Raw genomic sequence first — 22,504 nt, forward strand, 5'->3', positions numbered from 1 at the left:
AAAACCGGAGATCCGTTTAATAATAAAAAATAAAACCCTACGCTTCCCATTTCTTCCGCCTCTCCGTCTCCCCTCCCCGGCGCTCCCAAAACCCTACTGCCCTCCTCTTCCTCCTAACGGGCCCCGGCGAAGCCGAAACCCTAGCTCTCCACCGCCATGATCTGTGCGAGTACGCTCTCCTTCCCTCCCGTCTCTACTCCACCCAAAACCCTAGCGTTTATTTCTCTTGCTTCCTCCCATTTTTCTCGTGAACTGACCTTTCTTCTTCCGTTTGCAGTCTCCGGCGAAGTGCCGGAGGAACCGGTGCTATCGAAGAAATCCGGGCTTTTGTTTGAACGCCGGCTTATCGAGCGCTACATTGCGGTAATAGTTTCGATCTTGAATCTGATACTTTTTTTGGTTCTATATTTTTTCCTTTCTAGGTATTTTGGTTTTGATTTTGGTCTAATCGATTCGATTTTCTTGAATCTTTTTGGAATTGTTGTTTGGTATTTTTGTTTAGGATTATGGGAAATGCCCTGTTACAAAGGAGGAGCTCACGATGGATGATATCTTGCCCGTGAAGACAAACAAGGTGCTTAATCTCGTTCAAGATGCTTCTTCATTTAGCCTGGGTGCTTAATTAAAGAAGAAAAAAAGGAATAAAACCTTGGGTATTATTGGGCGTTCACTCGGGTAAAAAGCTACAATTACAACGGTTAAATGGCTCTCGTTCTACTTCCATTGTAATAAAAACGGTTGCCATCTTTTCTTTATGTGGATTTGTCTGGATAACCGGTTTTTCTGACCATCGTTCTACCTCCATTGTAGCAAACACGGTTACCATCTTTTCTTTATGTGGATTTGTCTGGATAACCGGTTTTTCGTCATCTTAGGGGCAGGTTTCTAAAAGATTTGGATTTTGGAAGACTTATTAGTAGCATAACTGTAGGTTTAGGTCAATGGAACCTCAACTATAGAGACGTATACGTTACTTTGTATGTTTTCTTGCATCACTGTAACAGATGATGGGGTTCAAAGCAAAGTTTGTCCTTCCCAGTAGTTTATCTGCCTTCTTTGTTTTTGATGTTGGCATGTAATATAATTTTCATTTGGGCGTCGATGAGTTGAAGTTATGTGCTATCTTTTTGTAGAAATTGGCACACGACTATGGATCCCAGATATGTTTGAATATTCATATCTAAATTGCTTACACTCGAGCTTGGTTCTTCTTGATTCAAGCATGCCGTCAAATTTTGGTTGGCAAGATCAGCCCAAATTTTCTATCAGGTTTCTTTGAAAAAAATGAACAGGATTTAAGACGGGCTGAACTTAGTTGTGCACCTCTGACCGAGATTTGTTCTTAAGCACAAACTTGCATGAGTATAGTAAAGAAATATGTATTTGGATATAGACCTTGCACCTAGTTGATCTTTCCATTACATCAGCCTGAATTCAGATTGATACAGACTGTCTCAGCTGACTACTAAGTCAACTTATTGTGTTTTGCAAGTCATGCCAAATTAAAATAGTCACATAAACAATGATAATGTGACAATTAAATGCATAGTAAATTGAGAAGAAAAGATTTTAGTTGGAAAATAGGAGTAGATGTTGGTTTGCATCCTCATGTTATAGAAAGGGACTGTGAGACCTAGAATTGAATGCAAAAGTGTTCAGTTAATTATCCAGAATATGCTGTACAATAACAATGATTCAGGTGCCTGATATGCACCAACAGTGATGACTCATGTCTTCCTCTTGCACTGCTAATACTATAGGATAATATCATAATGTATCTTTTTTCTTTGCAGGTGGTAAAGCCTAGACCCTTGCAGGCTGCAAGCATCCCTGGGCTGCTTGGAATGTTCCAAAATGTAGGTGTCTTAAACTCTGATTTTGATATGACCAGTTATTGCCGTCATGTTTGAAAAGGAGTATTTTTTATTAAAAAAAATCGTATTCCTACTAAATACTAAGAAACTGTTGTTATGCTTATTTGGAGTTTGTTGATGAATTCATTTCCTGCTTCCAAAAGAAGACTTCTTATGTTGGAGACAACCTTTTCTTCTTGAGCTTGAGCGTGATATTTTGATAGATTTGAATTTGTATTTGGTGTTGATGCCAATATGGCAATTCATCTGGTCATTTAGGGTGAGCTTGGTGTGCTAATAAACTGTGATATGTATAATTTGGCATGCTTTCTAAAATTACAAATTGTGGTGGTATAATATCAAATTTTGGTAGTGTTACTGCAATTCAGATAAGCCCTACAATCGTGAATTGAAATTTTATTATAAAATGTTATAGTGTCTTCCAAATGTTGTTTGGAGTTCATTCCATATGGCAGTTTATTGTGTCATTTAGGATGAGGTCGGGTGTGCTTCTAAATCACGATAATTATAATTTGTCATGCTTTCTAAAGTTACAAATTGCAGTTATATCATATCAAGTCTTTGTAGGATACTGCAATTCAGACAAGCCCCAAGGCTGTGAATCGAAATTTTGCCATATTTCTTTGTTGTTAGTATCTAATGTTTTTATGTTTTGGGATCTTCTTCCAACACCCCCCTGCCCACCCAAAAAAAGACCTCCTAAAAGGTCACAACTCTCCAAATTCAAATATTTTAGATGTGGAAAGAGCATTGAAATCATGATTTTGAATTTAAAGGCCTCCAAAGATAGTCCTAGAAATGATCATACCCAGAAGCAGATCTTGAAGACTGCATGTATCATTGTGAGCCATGCTGTAGAGAATATGTTTCACTTGCTAAGCAGACCTAAACTACTACTCAGTGATGGATGGGAGAGCATTATCAATAGTCATGCACTTCTTGTTAGTTGAAACTGTTTTAATTCTAGCCCTAAGCATGCAAGTAAAAAAAAAATGCCAACAATTTAGCCTACAAGGTTACATTTAATAGAATTGCAATTGTTAACAGATGCGTTAAAATTGTTTGAACATTTAGATGCCTAAGTTGTTTGTGTATTCCTCCACAGTTAAAGTTAAGAAAAAAGGGCCCATTGATTTATACCTCAATCTTATTTATCTATCTATTTATTTATTTATTTTACTTCAAACATATATAAAAATGATAAAGGCACGTTCACCCTAGAAGTTGTTTATTCTGATGATTTGATCTGGATGTGGGGCTTTCTGTAACCTATGCTAAATACGTTGTTCAAGTTTATCTGCATAGATGTGTCACATCATATAGATATTGCACTATGTAATGTCCTTACAACATATGGAATCCAAGTAAGATACAATCAAGAAGGTTTTGGTCATTCTGCCAGAGATGGGAAGGTGTAATGGAGTACTGCATGTAAAAGATATATTATACTGGTTCATCCAGAAAAAAGAGGTTAAATTATTCTATAATAGATAGTATGAGCCTGTTTTTTTAAAAAAATGCTTTTGGTGTTAATTAAGCATTACAATCATTAATATATGTCATCTTTTTGGAGAAGCAAATAATATAACATTGTAACATTAAATTTGAGTAAGCGGTAAAGTTGTGGAGAGGAATACTTTTCCCATCAACAATACAATAAATGCTAAAATGCAACAAACTACAGTGTTACTTTTTTGAAGACATTGCTATCTGAAATCTAATCAATCAAGAAGCAGTATTATTTTTGCATGTTATTGAGATTCTAGTTTGGAAGTTGTGATTAACATGGGAGAAACCTGCAATGTTCAAGGTCCACCAATAAGCTATGAGTCATCCTTTAGAGAATGACCATACATGTTGAGTTATGCACAATCTGCATCCATCACATCTACATTCTGCTAATTAATTTGCAGTGAAATAGTAGGTGACTAGTGAATTCATAAATTAAGCTGCATTGAGAGAGCATTTCTCCGCTTCCATCCCCTTATTTGCTAATATGGCGATTGTAAAAAGCTCAATGCTTCACATAAATGCCTTGATTAAGTCAAACCAGTTGATGCCACTTCTTCATCTGCTTAGTTCATCTTTTGTGCTTGAAGGATTGGAACAAGGAACTAGTATTCAAAGCCATACAGCCTCTAAATCCAGTCTTACTAGTTGGAACATCCGCTTATTTTCCTGGTCATGCAAGGAAGGTCAAGAGCTATGTTGCTTTTGCAAGTTCCTTCCCTACAAAATTATTTTTTTACATCACTCCACACCTCACCACCATTTGCTTCACACCAGAATTCCCTTGCCAAAGGCACCTAAGATAATGGTACCACCATAAACCAATTTGCAATCTCATATAATTCTGTCTACCTGCAGTAAACCTTAACCCATGCTCAAAACAGACTCCAAAAATGGTAAAGGTTTCAAGCTTTTTCTATACCTGTGGTCCTGTACAAAAAATTCATACCAACATAATACCGATTTTTAGTAGCGACTCTTCTAAAATCTTACCTCTTCGTCATCTATTCTTCTAATTATTTACCTAGCAAAAGTCTTGTTCTTATTCTTTGAATTCCAAATGCCATTCCAAATATCAATCCCTCTTTCTTTCCACTGTGACCTTATTCCGTTAATCCATGGAAATTACTGTATATCTGCCCAAGCTTCAAATTAATGGTTTTCATGGTTATGAATAGAAAGAAAGGGCAGTTTTGGAGAATCAAGAAAATGGTTATCTACTCTTATCCCACTTGTAGAAGAGGCAGTGAACTCTTACCCCCTGCTAGTTTGTTTTTTGTTTTTTAATCAAAATGCTCCAAGATGGAATGCTGATGCACCCATGGCTTCTATAGCATCAACAAGAAAACCAAATAATTAGAAGGTGATATACTATTCACACCTGCAAATTTAGTCCAATAGCCATATGTCTCTTGCCTGCACTAATCCTAAGCCAGGTGCTTTTGTTAAGTTTGATTCTAAGATTAGGTCACAGATTCAAAGTAAAATAGGTCGCAGTTATATCTTAGTGGATTGTTGAAGATTGACATCTCAAAAAATAAGTTAAGAGTTGGGGTAGAGAACTGTCTGGCCTTAAAAACTTTACCTAGGTTTGAGTAAAACAGGAGCAGGATTGTTTTGTTTCATGCTCTCTGAGTTCTTAAGGATGCCTTTCTAGGGAACTACATAAAACTAATTCTGTAAGATATTTATTAGTTATAATTTGAAATTTTTGTTTGGGCTTTATTATTATTATTATTATTTTTTTGGCCATTGAAGATCTCCCTTTGTACTGAAGTCTAAGATGCTTCATTTTTTTTTCTTTATTCCCTTAAACCTTTTCACATGAAGTTAACTTGAGGAAGTTGGGGATTATGGAATCAATGGCAATTACATAAAGTGGATGTAGCTGGCATTTGGAACTTTGGAAGCTGAGAAATTAACAATGATTATTTGTTGAAAGGTCTGTTGCATGGACTAGTTTCGACTTTGGTGTGGTTAGTGTCAGGAGTAAGATTTGAACTTCTCCTCCCTGCCGGCCTCCTTTGTTAAAGTATGTTTTGGCTTCTCCTGGAATTATAATACTTTTTTTGTAATAAGTCATTGAATAAAACTTATCAAGGTTGGAAAAAAGCCATGCAAGCTGACTCTTGAAAACGAAGGCTCATTTCACTCGAATGCTGGATTATCATCCCAAAAGAATGTGTAACCTCTATCAGCACATGAATGTTGGCCATTTTCATGTGCATCTGTATGGCCTGCAAGCATTGTGCATATCTGCATTCACAATGGAACCATTCTAAACATATGAAGCCTATCTTGACTCATGTAGATCAATGCTTTAGTGAGTACAGACTATTATTGTGGTTATACAGCATTTGTAGGTAAGTTGTGCATGTCTTATTTTGACATTTCCTTCTTTTTTTTTTTTTTTTGAATTTACAAATAGAAAGTAAAGACTTATTTATGCTATAACCGTGACATGGGGTGCTAATGCTTTTCGACTGTGTTCAAGTCAATCTAGAGTAAAAAAAAATTATTCCTCCTAACCCTCTTTACTTCAAAATTAACCATTCCATTCTGTAGCATGGAATAATTTACTCTGAGTCTGGCGGAAAAGTAGCCTTCAAGTTTTTAAATCATCTATTTTGTCCTCAATAAATTGGTAACTGTTCTAGCACTTGGTTGTTTAAAGTGGAATATGTCGGTTAAAGAGGCCTTTATGCCTTTTGTTCCATTTATCCTTTCTTTAGGCAGCAACCAAATGCAGACTTAAGGAATACGTCTTTGGTTAATTAATGTTTTGCCACATAATACTCATATAGCTTTTTGCCACCATCCCATATATGGTGCCATTTTATGTGATAAGCTCAATGACTCATTGAGGATGAGAGCTTGAAGCAGTTTTTATTTTATTTATTTTTATTTTTTACAACCTTAAACAAGATGAGCATATTGCATCCTCCATGTGGGTAATGCCAAATAGTGGAATAAGCCAACAATGTTCTCAACTGATTTTTGGCCTTAAAATCACAGCTAGTCTCATCACAAAATGAGAAAAACATCCTGTGCTATTCATATTTATATAACTGGGTCTATGATCAATACCAACAAGAAACTGCAAGTTGGTGTTCTTTTGACAAGAGGGTTTGGAACTCATGATTTTGTTTGGATATATAGACTTTGGAAGATATTATGAACGAATGCGACCCTACTGAAAGGAATTAGAACATTACAAGCAGCAGCAAGGCTCCAATATGGAGAGATTGAATCTTATTTTTGGTCTCATAGTAACTTGATATGGAATTTACTGTGCCAGTATATTTGCACCTTATAATGCGGAAGACTGGATGCCTACTCAAAAGAGCATTGTGATTAACATAGAGAGGTGAGCGTAAACCATGATATGGTGGGATATTTGATATTCGCATGAGATCACTTCAAGTTTGACAATTTCTGGCTGGTTTCAAATAGTCTGCGACACTATGTGGTTTGAAATACCAGTCTATGGTTGAGGGGTTTAAGAGGCAACGTTCTTATGTAGTTGAACACATGGTTTCCCGTAATGCATTTTTACCCTTTTTTTTTTTAAATTTCTTTCTTCTTCTAATTTCTAGTTTTTTTTCCATAAGGACATAATGTATTTGTCACTTTTGATGTGATAATATATTATTAGTTGAAAAATGGCTTTCCAAGAAGAATCAAGAGGATATGATCTTCAACCTAGCATGAGTTTAGAATTTACCTTTTCTGCATGATCCAATGGCAATTGAAAAATGGAAGATTGATGATGATTTCTTTTCCTTAATAATCTGGAACCTGAAAGATCAAGGACAATTCTGCCTTTCATATTGTCATACTTAAATATTTCCGAAAGCTTGCTTTAGATATTGAAACTATTGATCAGGTGATCATGTTCGGTAAGTGTTATGGCTGTGATATGCATATGTTTGTTCACTGTAATATCTGTATCTTTGGATCCACATTTTGTTTATGGTTTTGGTTATATGCTTTTAAACAATTACTTTTGGTCTGCTGGTCGTAATTTAGCTACTAGTTGTGTAGATTTAACTCTATAATTTTCTCAACCCTTATTTTCATCTCTGGTGGGCAGGAGTGGGATGCTTTGATGCTTTCCAATTTTGCACTGGAACAGCAATTGCATACGGCAAGGCAAGAGCTAAGTCATGCCCTATACCAGGTATTAATTAATTGCATTATTTTGTTTGGTGATTGGCGGCATATTCGAGCACTGAATATGGGCCTTCTATGTTCTATTCTACTTGGTAGCATTTGATGTTAGAGGCAGATGACATTTAGTTTTGTCTTTATTTTTGACATAGTGTATCTACTTCATTTTGAAGTCTTTTTTGTGTTCTCTAGTTTGATGTATATAATCTTTAAGAAATCTTTTATTATCATGATCCATTTTAATTTTTTCCTTGGCATTTATTTTCCAGCATGATGCTGCATGCCGTGTTATAGCAAGACTAAAGAAGGAAAGGGATGAGGCGAGAATGCTCTTGGCTCAGGCTGAAAGACAGATTCCTTTATCAATAGCATCTGCTGCTAATGCAAACAATATTGTCAGCAATGGGAAAAGAGGTTTCTGTTATTTGCAGTGTTATAATTGAGCTTTGGTGGTACAGCATGAATTGATTCCATATCTTAAGAATTTTCTTTATTGTACTCGCAGCTGCAGAAGAGGAGTTGGGCCCTGATGGTAAGAGAATCCGTCCAGGTATAAATCCTGCTATGATTGCGGAACTTACAGAGTGTAATGCTATGCTTTCGGGACAGCGGAAGAAGCGGCAGGTAGTTATTCTTTTTGCTAGGCAACTCTAGCAGCTCTTTTTCATCAATATTAGCCAACATTGTGGCAGCTTAATTGGTAGAAGAAATGGCTGGAACCAAAATTCATCAATAGAAAGGGAGCACAAAGATATAAGCACACACATGCACATGGATTGGGGGTTGGGAAGAGATCACGGGAAGGAGAGATAGAGGGAGTGCCTGTATCTTAATATTACTGGATGACGAAGTGAGGAAGAGAGGGAGTGGATGTATATTAACATGCTGGATGAGGGAGAGTGGGAGTGGTTATATATCTAGGGCTTGACATTTTACAGTTGTTTCCCAATTGCTGCAATTTGATCTGTATTTTGTTTTGCCAGATTTCACCAACTTTGGCACCCATTGATGCACTGGAGAGATACACACAAATATCTAGTCATCCTCTTCACAAGACTAACAAGCCAGGCATTCTATCTCTTGATATCCATCCTTCAAAGGTACAAATTAAAAATTTTCTGTTCTCTGACCTATTATCATGCTTTTGTGTGGCCTTGTGCGAACGATGTATGTATGTACTATGCTTCTGCACACACCCATGCATGGCAACAGACTTCTTGTGCATGGGGAGAGGATCGTGTGCAGCCATGTGGATGATAAGGTGAAATATTATATTACCTTGTACGACAGTGGGCTGACATGAGAAAAGGGTTTTCACTTTTTGTCCTTGTCTGAAATGTTCTTTTTTTTTTTTTTTTTTGGGATAATCTCCACAAATTTGCATTTGGGCTTAAGATGATTAGAGCTGTTCATGAGTAGCTCAAGCTTTGCTCAATTGCATGGCATGATCTAGCTTGTTCGGTAAGGAAATGAGCCGAGCTCAAAATCATTTAGTGTGACTCACAGATGACAAGCTTGTTCAGTTAACAGATGAGCTAGCTTGAACAGATGTTGCCCAAGCTTAGCTTGGGCCTAATAGTCCATTTCAGTTTGTTAGATGCAATATTTTTGTATATGATTTTATGAATATAATTGCCATTCTGAAAAAAAAATGTTATGCACTTTTTGTGATTGGAATTTGAGAAGTCTACATGTCTCATGTGAAGCATGTTCCTAAATGATTCACAGGATATAATTGCAACTGGAGGGATTGATACAAATGCAGTACTTTTTGATAGGTCGGCAGGTCAGATCATATGTACACTTACTGGCCACTCAAAGAAGGTTTTATGCTTTCATTCTTTTTCTTCCTGTATCTATTACAGCGATCTTTCTTTATTTTCTTTGATTTCTTTAGTCGTCCTAATATCATTGGTATTTTGACTGAAATTTTAGGTTACGAGTGTGAAATTTGTACCTCGGGATGACCTTTTTATTTCTGGCTCAGGAGATAAGGTTAGACATTAGCTAAGCATCTTGCTGTTGTTGTTTGCCTAAGCATTTTTTACCCCAATTTTGCTGCTATGGTTTCGTATTTCATTAGCTTGCTGAATGATCCTCATTTGTTGTCTGTGGGAAACTACTCTGCTTCATGGCTTATTTTGGAGAGCTTGAATATAAAATTAGTTTCTTAAATATGGGTTGCAATTCAAGGAATTTTGTCCTTCATGTTGTCATTTTTATTTATGCAACAAGCCTCAGTAGCTAGCTTATTTTTCTGTAAGTGAGATAATAAAAATAGGGATTTTATACTAACATCCTCTCTATGAGGGAATAAGCTAAATCTCAGCACTTTTTGTCATGGAATGATTATTGAGCTTCTATGAGTTCATCTGATCTGTGATAACCCATTTTATGATGGGATGGTCTTGTCCTGACACATAAGATGGTATCCTATCCCGATGTCTCGTGGGACATCCCATCGGGCCTTGAATCCTTGGTGGTATTAAACCTGACTTGGATGCCAAGTCGGTTTGGTAGGTAGGTCGTGGGTTAGGGTTTAATTGCAATTGACTTGATCAAGCAGTGTAGAACCTTATATTGCTCTTTTTCTCCCACAAATAGAAATCACCTTCCTTTCCCCAAAAAATAGACCACCTCGACTTCTTACTACAGGTCAGTAACTCGTAAACTATCTATCTAGACATCAGTGGTCAACAGCCAGTGGAGCTACCTATCTACCTAACTCCTTAATGAATGGTCGCTAACTTCTAATAGACCAAGACTTACGTGCAAGATTTCAGGAACCAATACTGAGGCCCGTATCGATTTTTGGTCGGTACCGTACTGTACCGCACCGATAATAAAAAAATTAAAAAAAAATTCCACCCAACGGCAAAAAAAAAATAAAAAGAAAACGAAGTTGAACCGGACCTAACCGGTACCATACTGCACCGTATCGGACCAAACCGCCTGGTATCGGGCGGTTCAGGCTGATACCGTACCGAACCGACTGGTTCAGTCCGATTCAGGTCATTTCCCTAAAAATCGGTCTGAACTGAATCAGTTCTCCACTGATACGGTACGATACGGGATGTACCAGCCGATATGGAATACCATGCTTATGTGACTTGATAAGGTAATGAAAATCATATCTACCTCCTTCAGACCGGAGATTGCTTTTCTCTATCATGAATCAGATTAAAGTGCAGATCAAAGAAAAATGGTCAACATTTTAGGACTTAGGGGTTGAACTCGAGATCGTGCATCTTCCCCTTTTTTTCATACTTTAACCTGTGTGATTTAGGTGAGGAATTCAACATTGAGTGGTTTGCATGGCTAAACAAATATGTTTGACAGTTCAAGCAGGCTTCCCCACTTTCAGTATTTGGCATAGGTGACAAGTCACATGGCTCAACCTAGGTAGGTCAAATAATATTGGGTTGAGTAATTTTTTTTTTAAAGGTTGTCAAATTGCCTGGGCAAGGTCAAGTGGTGGACCCCATATGATGTTGGCAAATGCTTAGGTGCTTAAGTGGTTGCCTAGGATGAAAGTCTTCCGAGCAGGCTTTGCTGTATTGTACTGGTACTAAATCGGTACACACTCATACTGCACTGACACTCAGCATATCTTGCTGTCTCATATTGTACTGCATATCGACACTGTAGTAGGATGGTATTGGTACGGGGTTTGGTATTGAGCAGTGAACCTTGTTTCCAAGCTTTACCTTCAATCACATGCATGAATAAGGAAGTAAATATGTCATGTGTGTGTGTGTCCTATTTTCATTAATATAGGCATCATTAAACCTATTTTTCACACTTAGAAAGTTGAAACAACAGGATCCATAAGAAGAGAGCAGCAACAACATTGTTGCCATTACAATGACTAACAGTTCGCAGAACATGACCAACTCCTAGCAAGAACCAAGAGAGTAGGAAGCAGTAGCTGCAGGATGGGCCACATCCAACAACCATCAAAGAGGAACAACCAGAACTAAATGGAAATATTAGGGGGAAAAAGGAAAAGAATGGTAAGATGAAGAATGTGTTGGAGTAAAAAATGAGAAAGAAAATTTAGAAAGAGGAGGAGAAGATGAAAATTTATCCAAGGAAGAAAGGAAAAAAAATATACACAACCTTTGTGCTATTGCTGGACACTACATCCATTTTTGCAACTTGGAGCTGCTGATTGACCTATTGGTGGCTGTTGATAAGTCCACTAGTTGCTACAAGGCTGATACTGGCCTTCACTGCCCTCTTTCATTTTTCATATGGAGACTTAACAGGGAAAAAACGGGAAGAAAATAACCTTAAAGCAGCAACATTTAAGTGGTCTTGACCCAGTGGCCTGGCCAAATTAAGCGCCTAGGCATGCACCAGCACTTTTGACAGCAATTTTGTTTTTTTAAAGAAAGGGAATGAGATCCACCAGCACTATGGTTATTAAGGTCTCAATGCTTGGGGATCAGCATTCAAGAATCAATTCTGGAACATCTGTTTTTTATAAGAAATGGAGTGTGACTGTTGGGGCCAGTACGCATTCATTTCTGTTGATTCTTATTTGGGGAATCTTTCTTTTACCTTAGTTTATTCAAGCTTTTTGCAGTCCACCTCATCCCCCATCCCCCCCCCCCTCCTTTCCTTTTTCATGGGCCTTTCTCTAGTGCCATCATCATCTCTTTCTTGTAGTGCTTGTCTTTGACTCTCTGTTTCCCAATCAATAATGCAAACAGTTTGAGACAATAATGTTCTCTTGCATAAGCATGCTTCCGAACATAGTGAAAGTCCTTTACATTGGTGTGGTTAATTTTTTAAATTTTAGGATCCTCTATAAATTTCAAAAGCTAAATACCAGCAAAAATCCACTGCTATTTTCATTATTGTAACTTATGCTGCACTTTCCAAAATGGCCATGTTTATGGAATAATGTAACTATAAGCTGTGCTTCAAAAAGACTAAACTGTAAAAATATTAATAAAGTTGCAAAGTTCATCATCTAGCATCGGATATATCACAAAAAATGGAAATGTTATGTTGCATATAATTTTATAAGATTTGTAAAAACTGAAGATTGTCAGTTCTGAGTTGATTTGTTTTATATTCTGCTGCAGACTGTTCGTGTATGGCAAGGGACTGAAGATGGGAATTATAATTGTCGACATATCTTGAAGGACCATAGTGCAGAGGTATCTCAGCTACAGAAACTTCAAACTTGTTTCATTGCAAAATATTTGGGTGCTGTATATTCTTTTTTCTAATCAAAGTGGTGATGAATGACAATCCTGTTTTATGCAAGAAGTCTTTACTTTTTAAACATGACTAGCATTTCAATAATTCGAAAAGTTCATATTAGCTAAAGTTATATAATTAATTTGGTGGTTCATGGCGTGTTGCTTATCTTTGAAATTAAGGTTTCTTCTATTCGATCATTTTCCATCATAACTATATGCTGTTTCTGTATATATATGAAAAATTAATTGCACAGTAGTTTTCCTTTAAAAAAAAAAAAACTTCAATTGCATCATGGTAGTCCCTATGTTGAGTTTAGTATTTTGCTATGGCTATGCTAACTGTTTAGGTAAAACTGCTCTTGACATGATTCCCCAAAGTCTTGTTAATATTGAACCTTCATGTGCTAAATTGCTGCAAGGTTTGTGTTGAAGATAATTTGTGAGATCAAGTTCCCACATGGAATTTTATCTGTAATCTATCAGAGAGGGTCACACAAAGTAGAGGCATTTTGCTTTCATTCCCTAGGTGCTAGTCACTATTTCCCTTCTATTTACTGCATTTCTTTTTCTCAACGGAACATTTCTATTTACCGTCTTAAAGTCTGAAAATGTGAAAGACCAGTTGAAAAATATGTCCATATACGTGATAATGATGTACAGGTTATTTATTGCTATGCCACATAATGGTTATCCACTGCCCAAAAGAAGTTTGTAGAAATGAGAATGAAGCAAATTTTAAGAGTAAGTAAATGATTCAATGATCTGATCAAATAACTGCTGCATCTGAAATCACTTCTTATAATATCCGGTATTGACCATAATTTACAAGAACATTCTGTAGTATTAATTAGAGGAGTAAGGATTTAAGATCTACCCAGTGTGAGATGTCGCATTATTCAAGGAACCCTAGATACTGATTGGAGGATTGTAAACAAGGTTGCGAAGATAGTTTGCTTAGTTTTAGAGGAATGGCTATGCAGAATTTGTTGAACAGTTTATGGGAACAGCACTCATCTCATCATAGATGTTGTCTGTTGAAAGAGAACTAGTGGAAGTATAAACAATATGCACCCTGGATTTATGCTTAGTTATGAAGATAGCTGCACCATATCCTATCTCATATCTTATTCATGGGGTGTTTCAAGAATTTGTATGGTAGCTTTCTTGATGTCTTTGTTCATGCATGTTACTTGGTGAAGCTATTTTAGTTACAGTTCTTACCACTGACTTTAATTTATATTTTTACTTTTCAACCAGGTACAAGCAGTTACGGTCCATGCAACTCATAAGTACTTTGTAACTGCTTCTTTGGACAACACTTGGTGTTTCTATGATCTTGCTACTGGATCATGCCTCTCTCAGGTTCTCTCTCTCTCTCTCTCTCTCTCTCTCTGTCTCTCTCTCCTCCTCTGTCTTCAGGCATAAGAACAATCTTGTAAACACCCCAAGGATAACTAATTGATAAGATGCATATGCAGGTGGGTGAAGCTTCAGGAGAAGAGGGCTACACTTCAGCTGCCTTTCACCCTGATGGTCTAATCCTTGGAACAGGCACTTCTGAAGCTCTTGTTAGAATTTGGGATGTAAAATCTCAGGTAGAAGCATACAGCATTTGCAGTCAATATTTTGATGGCTGATGTTGTGCCTGTTCTTGAAAAATTTTAAGCATTCCTTGTCTCATGTTAATGTAAACATGGTTATTTGCAGTCAAATGTTGCGAAATTTGATGGGCATGCTGGAGCAGTCACTGCCTTGTCGTTTTCTGAAAATGGCTATTTCCTTGCGGTATGTGATCTTTTTGTAAATGCTGAGACATCAACGGACAGCTTATTCACCTTGTTCGTATGTGTTGTGTCCTTGACTAGACTGCAGCTCTTGATGGTGTCAAGCTGTGGGATCTTCGGAAGCTGAGGAATTTCAGATCCTTTACTCCCTATGACTCAGATACTCCGACAAACTCTGGTAACAAAAAAAGAAAAAAAACTCTGATATGGTTGTGAAAATCCCTCACATGCCTCGTATTGTTATTTCTGGTTCTGCATCCTAAAATTTAATGGAAACTCATTTTTTTGATCGGTTCATTTTCACACAATAAACCATAGATTATCTTGACATTACCATAACGTGACTGTTATTGATAGGCCCAGATCATTTTCCCTCTACAATTGTGCTCACTTTTGAGATCTTTAATTGTCTTTTGGTTCAACTAATAAACTTTTAGCATACTGATGGTTAACTAGATGGTTCATGTCATGTTACTCCATAACTGAAACTTTCGTATAAATTTATCTCCACCGACCATGTTTGCTTGTAGGATCTGCATGAAAGTTTTTATTCCAAGAAACTAAAAGTTCAATTTTGGAGTTGTCTTCAATGTTCTGAAATATGCACTGTTGTTGAGCCAGAAATTTTACAAAATTATTGTAACGGTATTCTAAATTTATAGAGTTCATATTCCTGTCTTAGTAGCATATGTAACTCTTGTCTATATGTTAGTTTTTTTCACTAAATTAATTACTTTAAGCATTTCTGCTAATCCATAGAAACTATGCTGTTACTTGCAGTGGAATTCGACTATAGCGGAAGCTATCTTGCAATTGCAGGTTCTGATATAAGGTATGCTTCTGAGGAAAATTCCTTTGCAGAATAATTTGTCTCAGAATTAGGTTATTACATATAAAGGACGATGATCAGATGCTTCCACGACATGCCCAGTCTGAGGCACACTTGCCAAAAATCCTTTTCTATACAATCATTTCTGGTGATTGATCAGGTTTATTTTCAAATGAATTGATGCAGGGTCTACCAAGTTGCCAGTGTAAAGATGGAATGGAATCATATTAAGACATTCACTGATTTATCAGGCACAGGTCTAGACACGTTCTTATGATCATAAATTTTGCCAATTATTTTAATTTAACAATCCATTTATATTCTTTTTCTCCGTCTCACGTTTTATCGGTTGTCTCTATGGCCAGGGAAAGTGACATGCGTTAACTTTGGAGCAGATGCAAAATACATGGCTGTTGGTTCCATGGACCGTAATCTCCGCATCTTTGGGCTCCCAGGGGATGGCCCAGAAGAACCCAGATCACCAGATCACTGATTTCAACTTACAAAGTAGCCAGAGTCACATTCTTTGCGTCATCACTTAATCCTTTGGTACTCATGGGGACGCTGGACGTCCCTAGGCCCAAGATCATCAGTTAACCGTTGGATGCCCCCTTGTATGTTAAATGCAACCAGGATCCTGGATGGAAGCCCTAAATATGATGGCTTTTTAGTTAGATGATGTCCTGTAAAACATGTTGTATCGTAGTTTTGAGTCACCGGTGAAAAAGCGTACAAACTTTATTTTATCTGTGATTCTTGACATTGTTCCTTGTTCGGTTGTCTTGATTTCTCGGGAAAAATCTATATTCTAGTTTCATTTGTGAAAGGCTTTTGAAAAGGGTTCGTAGAAAGGGGACAAAGCAAATGCTGAGACTGGATGTCCCAGCGGCGGTCGTGTGTTTGTGGCATCATCATCCAACCGAGAAGCATGTTGAAACAGTGGGACTGGGACTGCCATGTGAAAATGTGTCATCGACTGGCATTGATGATCTTCAGGTATTTGTATCGGCTATCTTTAACTGTGAAGCATGTTAGGTGGTGCGAGCTAGTGATTGTGGTTGTCACGCGAAATCAAATTGTCACTGAAGTGGTGCCGGTAGGTGGCGTGGATGGGTAGTTCTTGTTATTACTCCGGGAAAGCAACATATAGGCCGTAGAGTATAAGCTACAGAAATATATGGCTTATGACAAAATTATATTTTAATTTAAAAGAAGGTTACCGATCAGGGGGATTAACTGAGCAGCAATTGATGGATGGAGTGGAATGATGTCTGTCATGACCATCAAGGCCTTTCGTGCACGCACGCTCATCTAGTCACACTTTCGGGCTGCTTTGAGATGCATGATCATGCATGGTCATGTATGATCATGTCTGGTCGTATAAAATCATGCGTGACGACGTGTATTCACACATCCCAAAGCGTGATTGGAGTTGCATGTGTGCGAAAGTCCAAAGAGTGATGCTTCGGTCAGTCTTCAGTAGAATTTGAAACTCAAAGATCCGTAGATGCTTCGCCAGAAGCAGCAATCGTTCTCAGATTGAAGCTATTAGGAGTCAATCCTTGGATGGATTCAAGAAATGTCACATATTTTGCAGTTGAAGTTAATGAATGTAGGACCATGAAAGGTTCGAAGATGTAGTGGTCGCCCTCAAATTAGGGTAATCAGGAGTGAAACCTTAGAGTAGTCCAAGGAGCGCCATACCGTTTTGGGGTTAGAAGATCAAAGAGGAATTATAGATGCAAATGCCAAAATCAGGATTTCAAGTAGCTTGGTGTTCCGTAGACGATGAATTCTCAGTGGTGGATAGAGGATCATGGACCACCAAAGCTGTGGGCCTCTAGCTTAAGCAACTGAGATTGTAATGCTTGTAGTAGAATTTTGGTTGTGGCAACTACTATGCAAGAGTAGTGGCTTAGACGTAAATGAGGGCATCTAGTGCGAGGGGTGAATTGTTATAGATATGGTTGCAGGCTCATTGCAAGGGGTGTTGAGATGGGCACAACACCGTGTGGCGGAGGATCTTGTGTGCCCCAAAAGTTGCAATGCTCCTACTTTCAAACCTTTGGGGAGATCATCAAGAAGATGCCTCATTGGGGTATTCAAGGAAATAATGGTTAGTCATGTAGCATTGTTGTGGCATAATATTAAGGGGACTGGGAAGCTTGATATTTGGCACGATGGTGGACCAAGATATATGTGGATATCTGAGGATTTTTCATTAAGAGGTGCAGTGCTTTGGACATGTTCCCAAATGCTCTAAGCTCGTAGGATACGAACGTGCTGTGGCAAGATTGTAGGACAATGAGGTTCTCCACTCGGATAGTCTCATATAAAGGTGTTTAGGGTAATGTTGGTCGGACAAGCTGGCTATTATGCAAAAAATATTTCCATGAGGTCCACCTCAAGGAGTTTCTGAACTATCCTATGTATTCTTAATCTCTGTGATGGAGCATAAAGATAATAGGAGACTAATCGGGCAATGATTTGGTCCATCTTGATAAGTAAGCCTTGTAAGCATTGCAAGGGATGATGTCTTGCATGGACCTAAAAGAGCGGGTCAGCCATAGAGCACAAATGTGACTTATAAAATATCAGCTATATAGGATAATTCTGTCCATCGCTTCTGGTGGAGAAAACTGAGGTGGAGCACACTGCTCAACCGAATTGGGCCATGTAGCGCAAGTAATAACAAAGACTACATCGATTTTCAACACCATGGAGATTTGATGAAGTTCAGCTTCTTTTTTTTTTTTTTTCAAATTTTTTCTGATGAAAATATCTTTTTCCTCTAAAATACCATCTTTTATTTTATTTTGCTCAAACTTAATCAGGATGTTATAAATAATAATAAGCCATCATAACAATCAACATGATGTTACAGAAAATAATATGACATCATAATAATGATATGACATCCTTTTACATCATATGAATAATTAGTAGAAGGTAATATTATTGATACAGGATGTCATACCTAGCATATAACATCCAATTGCTTTTTATGATATCCTATTGATTATTATTTTTTATAATATCTTATTGATTATTATTACCTTCTGTTATTCTCTATGATAAAAATTATATTCTATAAATAATTATCGAAAAATAATACTACCGATGTAGGTAGGGGTGTGCATTTAGTTTTTTTAGTTCCAACCGAACCGAAGTTCTAAAATATCGAACTTCTAAATTTATATTTTATAGAATCAAAAATCAAACCGAAGTCGCCTAAAACCAAACAAACTGAACCGAAATAATTTCGATCTAGTTCAATTTGGTAATTTAGTTTTAGATTTCTCTGTACCGGGCTTTTGATTTTGGTTTGGGCTTATTAAACCCTCATGGTGGTGGATCGATGGTGGAACAATATGGCGAAGGTGAGGCAGCGGTGACGACAGAAGGGAGGGAGGCGAGGGGTGATGCGGTGGGCATCGAAGAGGTCAGCAGCGGTGATAGAGAGGTGCTGGAAGAGGAGGGCAGGCTGTAAAGGGGGTGGGGGATCCAACGGTCCACCATCCAGGGGCTAGAGGTCAGAGGTGTCCGACAATATTGAGAAGCGTTGGGGACTTGAGGAGGACGACGAAGATGAGGTAGCAACAGAAGGTAAGCAAGCGATGGGCGAGGGATTGGGTGCCAAGAAGGAGGTCGATGGCGGCAATAGAGAGGCATTGAAAGAAGAGGGCAGGCCACAGAGGGGGTGGTGGTATCTGATAGTCCACCATCAAAGGGCTAGAGGCCGAAGGCATTCAATGATATTGAGGAGTGTTGGGGGTGAGGCATGGTGGAAGGGAGGGAGGCGACGGGCGAGACAGTAGGTGCCAAGAAGGAGGTCATGAAGAGGCGCTGGAAGAGGAGGGCAGATTGTAGAGGGGGTGGAGGCATCCGACGATCTGAGTACTAGGTTACTAGTAGACGAGGGGATTATCAAATCTAGGAGAAATTAATGCATACCAGCACTAATGCACCAAGTCCAAGTGAACCAAAATCTAAGGCAAATCACGAAGCATATGCACAGTGGATAGTGCGCAATCGAGAATTGGTGAAATACAAGGGATAACGTGCCGTGTTATCTACCATAGGATTTGGTGCAATTAAATTAGACTTGATCCAAGTAATACTTAAATCAAATCTAAATATTAAATCGAAGGACATTAGATAATTTTAATTTTCAGTTAATTGAAGTTATCAAATTAAATATCGAAAATCGAATTGATTAACAAATTTGATTTTAAACCAAAATCAAAATTTTCAGGAGAGAATGAACCAAACATCAAAATAATTAACAGTTTGATTCGATTTTTGGTTAATCGAACCATTTGCATATCCCTAGATGCAGGATGTCATACCAAGCATATGACATCTAATTACTTTTTATAACATCCTATTGATTATTGCTTTTTATAATATCTTATTGATTATTATCATTCTTACTCTTTTCATGATATTCTATTGATTATTATGATATTTTATTATTTTCTATAAAATCCTATTGATTGTTTTACGATGTTATGTTATTATCTAGGATATTTTAGTCAAATGTGAACAAAATAGAGTAAAAGATGACATTCTCGAGAAAAATAACATTTTCGTTAGACAAAAATTGAAAAAAAATATTAAATTTTATTAAATTTCTTTGATATTAGAAATCGATGCATCACATTATTAATTGCATTATGCGGTCTAATCCAATGAAGCGGTGTACTTCACCTCAATTTTCTCCACGGAGAACAGTGGACAAAGAATTTCTTCAACTCTATGTTATGCTTTGGAGTCTGGCCGAGGATCATTATTGGCCAAGAAAATCGTGCTAAGGAGATGACAACATGGCATGAGGATTATGCAAGTTGAATATATTTATTTGATAGACAAATTTGGATGTTGATGTTGCAATAGTACATAGGGATTTGCAAGTAAGCTGTGGACCAAGAATATGGGACAATATGGCCATGGATCTTAAGGTTGTATTTGGTGCATTGCCAGACAAAGATAATCTGGATTATCTACAATCTGAATAGATTGCCAGTAATGTTGATTACTATGTTTGGCACATGCAAGTAATGTTGTAGTAAAATTACTAAAAATCTTGATTGACATGTTTGGTATGACAATCAGATTACTGATAATATAACATCAAATTCTCAAAATATCCTTAAATCAAATTATTAGTTTAGTATTTTAAACTATTTATTTAATTTTTTTAATGATAAAAATTATTACATGAAAAAAAATTTTATACTACTTTATAATACTCATACTTATTATTATTATTTTTATTATTTTATTAATTTTTTCCTCCCTTCTCCTTCCCTCGCATGCCACGCCCCTCCCCCCTCCCCCGGCGGCCTCCACTGTCCCCCAGCCTTCTGTGCCTCATCCCACTCGCACCGCCTTTTGGCCCCCCGACGAACCCGCATCTGCCCGTCGCACCTCCGGCCCCAGCCCCCTGACTGTCCGTGCTGCCCTGGCCATCGCACCCCACCCCCCTCGCAGCCCATGCCGCCCGTGCTGCCACTGGGCCGCCCGTGACTCCACCCATGACTCTTCTCTCGGATCCCCCTCTCTGAAAGTCAACACCGTCGTGCCGCTTTCCCTTCATCATGTCATTTTCGGCATCGCCTGTCCTCTCTGGCTGCGGTGCCGGGAGTTCCTTTGCCTGTGACGGCGATCGGGGGCCATATGCGGACATGTCTGGCTCGACGACCACATCCTCCGCTCTTGGAACACCTCCCTTGCCCGCATCCTACCTCCGGTCCGCATCTTCAAGGACATCTCCCATCTCATCCAACTCGATTGGGACGTTGAGGAAGAGGTTGCCGGGAGAGAGGATGATAGAGGAGGTTGCCGGGGGAGAGAATGACGGAGGAGGCTGTGAAGGAGGTTGAGGAGGAGACAGTGTAGGGAGGGGACAGAGGAGGAGGACAGTTTTGTTCAAATTTTTTTTTATAAGATTATTAAAGTAGTGGTAATCTAGATAGCCACTGTCCTTGATAATATGGATTACCTTATAAGAAGTAATCTGGATTACTAATCCAAAATGCATACCAAATATGATAATTTGATGAAGCTTCTTTAAATTGTTAACAATCTGAATAAATTGTCGGCTACCAAATGCAACATAAGAGTCATGTGCGAACATGCATGTGAGTATGCAACACCTAGATCATGGCACAAGAACCTGTGGAAAGTTTGGTTACTGAAACAGCAAGAGCTCAAATGTGCACAGTCAATCGTAGTTTCAAGGGATTGTAGAGTGTGTTGGCTTGGTAGTTCGGCTGAGCAAAACTAGAAGATCGTTTGCCTTAACTGCATGTAGCCATGGCATTACATGGTCATACCAAATGTGGTTGGTCTAAATATTTCGAAGGACATTGACAGGTGGCACAATGGATGGATCGTGGCATGAAAGTACCATGCTAAAAATCATGATATCTGGGATGAGCGGTTCGTTGCTTGTGGGACAAAGCCATGGAATTGGCACAAAGATCAGATTGCAAAGCACTCTTTTGAGTCCACATTTTGACACAGAGATACACATGAGTATTACATTCGACGCCACAGGAACAGTTGCTTGCAAGCACTCGAGGATATTTGCGTTCAATTTAACAGAGCTACTGGCAAATAAAAGTGCAGTTTGGTAATGTAGCCAGGTTTGCTTGCATTCTAAGACGCTGCACGGATGTTGAGGCAGGGCAAACATTCACCCAGTTACAAGTGCTGTCCTTTGCCCGAGGGACCAGCACTTACAACATGACGGATGGGGAGTACTGAGTACCGCCAGGAGACGAAAAGCATGAATCTATCCGTCTGGAAAAACGTGTGGGTGAATGTAAAATTTCTCGAATCGCACAGCCTGCTACGGCTCCCTTGCTGAAGCTGTTACTAGAGCAAGGGAAAAATAGAAAATGGAGATCAAAATGTCAATGAACATAAACAAACGGATAATCGTAGACTGGTTTCGGGAATTTACTTCCCATTTAGACTGAGGAAAAGCACAGCGTGGAATATCTGACCTCCATAAATCCCTTGCTGCGACTGTTCATCCTATGTTCTAAAGAACAAAATGATATACAACAACAATGCTGGCCTATTTCAAGAAATAATTTCTATCAAAATTATCAAATC

General features: G+C 38.1%; 1 protein-coding gene across 1 annotated transcript; it reads left to right on the plus strand.

The window, feature by feature from the left end:
* Window positions 1-18: 18 nt before the first annotated feature.
* LOC105044183 (pre-mRNA-processing factor 19) lies at window positions 19-16,141 on the plus strand. Its single transcript, XM_073255377.1, has 18 exons — window positions 19-169; window positions 278-363; window positions 503-574; window positions 1,794-1,856; window positions 7,477-7,563; window positions 7,823-7,967; window positions 8,059-8,177; window positions 8,537-8,653; window positions 9,282-9,377; window positions 9,489-9,548; window positions 12,647-12,721; window positions 14,024-14,128; window positions 14,245-14,361; window positions 14,474-14,551; window positions 14,632-14,728; window positions 15,331-15,382; window positions 15,566-15,636; window positions 15,745-16,141. The coding sequence occupies exons 1-18, from the start codon at window positions 157-159 to the stop codon at window positions 15,870-15,872; spliced, it is 1,581 nt and encodes a 526-aa protein (XP_073111478.1). The 5' UTR covers window positions 19-156; the 3' UTR covers window positions 15,873-16,141.
* Window positions 16,142-22,504: the final 6,363 nt, after the last annotated feature.

Source organism: Elaeis guineensis, chromosome 4 (assembly GCF_000442705.2).
Source record: "Elaeis guineensis isolate ETL-2024a chromosome 4, EG11, whole genome shotgun sequence".
NCBI lineage: Eukaryota > Viridiplantae > Streptophyta > Magnoliopsida > Arecales > Arecaceae > Elaeis > Elaeis guineensis.

Excerpts from the sequence above, each read along its gene's own strand:
- LOC105044183 (XM_073255377.1), top strand. Across the intron at positions 7,968-8,058 it reads TGTCAGCAATGGGAAAAGAG|CTGCAGAAGAGGAGTTGGGC; the intron begins GTTTCTGTTATT and ends TTGTACTCGCAG. Across the intron at positions 12,722-14,023 it reads TGAAGGACCATAGTGCAGAG|GTACAAGCAGTTACGGTCCA; the intron begins GTATCTCAGCTA and ends CTTTTCAACCAG.